Here is a 6,131-nt window from a genome sequence, read left to right as displayed (position 1 = left end):
TTTGTTGGCCCACTCTAAGCTGTGTCCCCACCGGAAAAATACCATTCCAACGAATACAGACTACTGCAGGGGATTGCAAAAGACTTGGGAAAAGTCTGTCAGATGATAACATGGCATAAATAGAAAGGAAGCATCAGATTTGGATTTTTTTTTCACTCACCCTTACCTTCAAGCAGTAAACAGAAACCTGGAGCAGTCTCCCTAGAGCTGAGGAGTCTGAACTCATGCTGGTTGGCCAGGCCTGAATCCCAGTTCTTGTTTAAGACTCTTGTTCAATAACAACACACTTTATTGTCCTGTTTTCCTGGCTTCTTCCTGTTTGCCATATCTTTATTCACACACAGTCAAGTGATACAAATTCATTGGAACAGTGGCACTTTAACAAAGACATTAAGAATGATCAATTTGAACTGAAATTTAAAAAAACCCAAGTCTGGCCACCTGTCAAGCAATGCACTGCTTGTAACAGGTCATGGTAAGGAAACAGATTATAACATTGGCCCATGTATTCCCAGCCATGTTACTCTTCCAGAGCATAAAATACACAATAGAAAAATACACTAAAATGGAGTTTGTAGAAATGTCTGCTGCAAAAAAATTGCTGTTGTCTGATTTCCTGTATATTTACTCCCATGCTACATTATGATAGAATACTTGGATAAACACAGTTTATTTCTAACTTAATTTGAACTTTAAAGTTGATCTCAAGTTAACTCAAGTAAGGTCTTTGGCTCCAATCCTTGAAGTACATAAAGCACCTTAACTTTGGACTCATGAGACTGACAGACAAGAGGTGAGCCCACAAGTGGGAATTCAATGCCTTGGGCAGCAGTCCAGGAGGGAAGGGGAAGTTGGAGTGCTGTACTTCATAGGGATCTTAACTTGGGGCAATTTCCTGGATTTTTCAAGACTTGTTAAAAGTCTTCCCTGGGCTGTGCTTTTACCTAGTAGGCTTGAGTTCTTCAAGTTTCTAGAAATCTGATATTTGTATTTGAGATCTGGGCTCTGCACTTAGTTGAGTCAACTGTAGTACATCCCGAGCTCCTTATTTCACTGCTCAGTGTAATTTTACCTGTCCCTTTTTCCTCTCCTTCCTCCCTCCTTTTCTGGTACCACCCCATGGCCTCTTTCTATGTGAGAGCTGGACGCTCCAGTGCTTTGCTAGGGCTGCTCACACCAAACCTCATTCAGAGCACCATTCTCTTAGTGTTTCCAACACTGAGAGACTCGGGTGTAGACACAGAAGCCAGTGCCAGCCTTACCATGCCAGGATGAGCAGCTGTTCCCCGGGGCTGGCACACTTGCAGTGACAATCTCTGGCAATGCTCATGGAAAACAGCCCCTTGCCCTGACAGAGGAACACACTGCAAGCAGGCAAACATGTTCAACTCCAGGATTTCTTGCTTCTTTTTCTCCCAAGAGCCAATCTCAAAACATTTCAGAATAGGAGTTAGTACTGCTGTGTTTTTATGGAGAGGAAGACTAAGGCACTGAAGGGCAAGCTCGATTGGCCAAGACTGATCCGCAGGTCTGTGCCCCAGGCCATGCTATTCACTGAGCTGTTCTTCTCCGCACACACATATGAGACACGTTCTCAGAGGGGCAACCTCATCTCTGCTTCCCCCACAGACACCATATACAGAGGCCAAAATCCACCTTCCTCGGCACGGCCTCCAGAGAAAACACTAAGGACATGCACTGGAGGCCAGAGGTTGGCTTCCCAATGTCTAAACTCCACCAGCTCCCAGGGAGGTCAGCTATGGAAGGATGACCAGGATACTGGTGAGGTATAAAACTCTGTGTCTGCTGGCCACCGGTCAGCTTTGTCGTCATCAGACTTGTCGCTGTCATCGCCGCTGGAGGGCTCGTAGCCCTGGACGGCAGAGCAGATCGGCTCTGTCTGCCTCAGATCTGCCTCTGCCTCCTTCTTTTTCTCCGCCAGCAGCTGCCTGTAGCACAGGTTGCAGACCCTCAGGGGCTTGGGGGACAGCCGGGGCATCAGGAACCTCTGCCTGGAGCAGTCTGCGCAGACGACGAAGCCGCACTTGCGGCAGTGGTGCCTTCGGGTGAGCGTGGAGAACTTGGTCTGCGTGCAGCGCATGCAGATGTCCGTCGCCTTGTCTGGGATCCAGGGAGCCGCGTGCTCCGTGGAGGGCTGCCGGCCCGTCTTCGTCAGCAGGTGCCTGATGCACTCCTCCAGATGGCTGATCCACTCCTTCCGCTCCGTGAGGGAGGCCGCGGAAACCACGAAGGACTTCTTGGAGGTTTTGATCATCCAGCGGTTCTTCATCTGCAAAGTGTCTGGCAGCGTCTCCAAAGTGACATCTTCAAGGGGAATGATGTGCTGGGAGTTGTACTTCCTTTTGTTGATGACTATGCTGCCGTAGACGAGGATGTCGTTGAAAAGGAAGAATATGCGAGGCTTTGGTTTCTTGCGGCATTCTTTGGTTAAAATCCCTTCTCCCAGAAGGACCCTTCCGGGCAAGGCTAAGGGCTGCCCGGAAGCCCCAAAGCAGTTTTCCACAGCAGCAATGCGCTGGCTGTTGATCTCGGTGTTTGCAAGATGGTCCACCATCTCCAGCTCACTCTGAAGAGAGGAAAACAAAGAGGGAAGTGGTGAAGCTGCAACCATCTGCCCTGGGTGGGGTGAGTAGCTAATGCATGCACAGGTGAGATGCTCCTAACGCAACCCGAGGGTACAAGTAATCTCCTGAGCCCTTTAGCACTTTAGCTTGTTACTTTTTAAAATTAAATTTCCAAACTTTCTGGCCTCACCTTGCAACAGCCCAGTCTGTACTGGGACAGTTCAGTTTGCAGCAATGGAAGCCCTCGGAGGCAGAGCCAGCTTTTCCATTACAGCTGTGCTTTTCACCAGTATAACTCTGTGCCCTTAGCAAAGGAAGCTGCTTGCTCTGAACCTGCTTTTACGTAGGTGTAAGTACTTGCTCAAGAGTCACTGTACTGTGACAGCTGAAGGTTACCAAGGCCTGCCCGGTCTATCCCTCTGGGTGCTGGGAGCTAACTTATGATGGTTTTGGGAGCAAGCCTTCCATTTCTGACTGCACACCTGCTTTCTCAAGGATTAATTACAGACACATACACCCCACAGCCCCATTTTGGACCAGAGCTGAGGCAGGAACAAAACAAAACACTGTGGTATCACTTGTTCCCACTGGTCCTCCCTGCATGACAAGAAGAGAAAAAAAAGAGAAAAGAAAAAAGCCCCTGTTATGTGAATAAATCCACATGAGTCAAGCCTTTCCTCCACTATCCCAGGGATGCCAGTGCTTCCAGTTGCAAGACACATCATTCTGAAAACAGTTCTGCTCTCTGCTGAAGGGGAAGTGGAATGCAGCACAATCATCCCTCCCACAACTCCGCACCCTCCTTCTCATCTGGAGTTTTCAATCTGGAGTTTTGTTAGTCTGTTGGTTTTTGTTTTACTAGAAAACCTAGGTAAGGGTAAGTCTGAAGTAAAAGCAAATGTTTGCAGTAAGGAAGGTAGTTTGGAGTAAGGAAGGCACTCCTTCTAAGTTTATTTTTTGTTGCCCCTACCCCTCATGCACTGAAGGAGCTGCCCCAAGGCAGGCTGGCCATGGGAACGTGAGTCATTTCCTCCTCCAGAGAGGTAGCTCAGCCATCACGAGGCAGCTCCAAGATCACAGGGATGTGTGTTGCCCTGGTTCACTGAACCACTAATGCAGAGCCACCCTCCACTGCTTTCCCTGTCCTCCTTGTCCAGAGTGCCTGCTACTGTGGAGGCTGGAGGGGAAAGGGAAGAGGAGGATGACAACACTCCTGGTCCTGTGTGTTTGGGATAATGATGACTTACATTCTACCCTTGTCCTTCACCCCAAATCACCCCTTCACTATGCTGGAAAGGAAACCACAGAGCTGCTGCTGAAGGCTGCTGCACACCTTTCACCTCTTGCCTGAGCTATCTGGCAGATAGACAAGTCAATTCTGCTGAGTTCCCAGAATTTTCTTCTCTAGAGCACAACAGGGTAAAAACCCACAAGGCCAAGACCCAGGTTTAGCCCTGGGAGACCTAAATGAAGTGACCTACCCTGCAGAAATAGCTTTCACAGAGAAACACCGAGTGGCCAGTGCTCCTCAAGAGCTGGCTTCCTCAAACTGGAGGGAAGGATATGTATCCTCAGGGTTTCAAAGCACTGGAATGCCTTGGATGGAGCTGGGACAGTGTTAAGCATATCCACTCATGTGGGTGGGCAACAGCCATCTGAAAGGGTGACTCACCACATCCCACCACAAGCCAAATCAATCCTGCCCCGAGATCCAGAGAGTGCTCAGCTTGAGTAACCACATAAAACCCAATTTCATGTTAATATTGTGACTCACTGCAAATAATGCACAGTTGGGCTTTGGAATGCAAGTACTTTGTGAATTGGGTAAAGATAGCTTCTGAGTGTTATTATGGTCTCCTTTTCTGGGAGATGAGAGCCTCTCCCTTTGGAACAAAATGAGGATATGAAGTCTAATCTATTTTATTCATTTTGGTAAATATTATTTTCCTGTTTGCCATGTCAGGTCAGCAGGGTCACAGTGCTTATTACCAAGTGCTGCATGTGCCCATGTGCCACATACAGCAGCAGCTTATCCAGTTGAAATGAGGGTGGGAAGATGTACTTTACCAGCATGCTGCTTTTCACAGAGGTTTTTGGCATGCCAAATTTTGGGGCTGGTTATTTTCATCAAGATCTGTTGGTTCTACATGTGATCAAATACTATGCACTGAGTGTGACTGATATTCAAAGGAAAAAACACACTGCTTGGCACTCCACTCCAGAAGCAAGCACGCCACAACTTTTAACAATGAATGCTTGTTCACTTGGGATTATAAACAGCCATGTTGATGCATGCCAGGCAGAGCATTTCGACTTAAGTTCCTGGGTCACTGAGTCTGGGGTATGTTTTTCAAGACTGTGTGTATCTAAGGCTTAGCTGTCGTGATGCAGTGAGCTGTTCTACCTGATCCTTCTGTTCTTGCCATCAGACAGAGCTGACAGTCTTGGTATCCACTGCATACCAAATGCATACCACATGCATGGGATGGCCCATGAGGATCAGTGCACTGAGATCTGACTGCTGAGCTCTGACAGCAGAAAATGCCCCGAGCCTCATCTCTCTGCAGCTCTCCCTTACTCCCTTTTTCTGCTTTGCTCAGCTGAGCACTGTCTCCTGGAGTCAGGGCTGGTATAAGCACTTGCTCACCAAGCACAGTAAGCAGGATGCAGCTGCCAGAGCAGGCACTCAGAGCAAGCAAACCGGAGTTCCTCTCCTTCTCCTGCCTGAGGGGATTTCAGCTTGCCTCTCCCTCTTTCCCAGCATGCTGTGACTGCTGGGGGCAAGGAGGACAGGCTCTGGCAACCCCCTTCCTGCCATGCTCATGAGGAACCCAATTCAGCACATGTACATTTTGGCACTGGCTGTCACATTACACCTTTGGGAATGTCACCAGTTGTGGCAGGGTATAGACTGACTGAGCTACCAAGCTTCTTGCCACGTTCAGTACAGGGCCAGGGCAAAGGGACTGCCGAGCAGTGGCTTTTGAGGAGCTCAGACTGATGCTACCAAACCCCCTCGTTGGCAGCCTGAGCTCAGCTGTGGCTCTTGCGAGTGCCAGCCAGGCTCAGAGGCGCCTCAGCAGCATAGGAAGGGAGGAAGGAAAACCCGAAACTCAACGAAATGCCTCGCTCCCTCCCTCTCCCCTGCTCTATCCATGCACACATCCCCAGGCAGAACAGCGAGGCGCACTCCGCCCGCACCTCCTGCTCCCCTCCCCGCCGCTTATCGGCCTCCCCGTGCTGGGGAGGCACAGGGAAAAGCCCCCCGTAAGGAACTCTCGGGTGCTGCAGCTGACGGGACCAATGTGACAGGACTTGGCCACGCTCAGGCTGGACAAGGGCTCGTGCGAACGACACGCGCGGGCTGGGCTGGCTGGCGAGGGTGGGCGACCACCGAGGGAAGAGACAATTCCCTGTCCCTCCCAGCGCCCGGGAGCCCACGTGCCCCTTTGGGAGAGGCGCACAGCCCAGGGGAGGGTTCCCTTTAGAGCTCCGCGGCCGGAGCACTTTCTGGGATTTTGGTACACGGTCAAACTTGGTAATTTA

The 6,131-nt window shown here is 49.9% G+C and overlaps 1 protein-coding gene across 1 annotated transcript; it reads right to left on the bottom strand.

Annotated features, from left to right (window-relative positions):
* Positions 1-294: 294 nt before the first annotated feature.
* Positions 295-2,583, bottom strand: PLEKHF1 (pleckstrin homology and FYVE domain containing 1). Its single transcript, XM_018086910.1, has one exon. It carries the CDS (start codon positions 2,573-2,575, stop codon positions 1,754-1,756), a length of 822 nt encoding a protein of 273 aa, XP_017942399.1. The 5' UTR covers positions 2,576-2,583; the 3' UTR covers positions 295-1,753.
* Positions 2,584-6,131: the final 3,548 nt, after the last annotated feature.

The sequence above is a fragment of the Manacus vitellinus genome, unplaced genomic scaffold, assembly GCF_001715985.3.
Source record: "Manacus vitellinus isolate BGI_N305 unplaced genomic scaffold, ASM171598v3 scaffold_10_pilon, whole genome shotgun sequence".
Classification (NCBI taxonomy): domain Eukaryota; kingdom Metazoa; phylum Chordata; class Aves; order Passeriformes; family Pipridae; genus Manacus; species Manacus vitellinus.
Note: the sequence above shows the minus strand (reverse complement) of the source record. Positions and strands in the feature narration are given on the sequence as shown.

Coding starts and splice junctions, on each gene's coding strand:
- PLEKHF1 (XM_018086910.1), bottom strand. CDS start 2,575: ATGGTGGACCATCTTGCAAACACCGAGATCAACAGCCAGCGCATTGCT.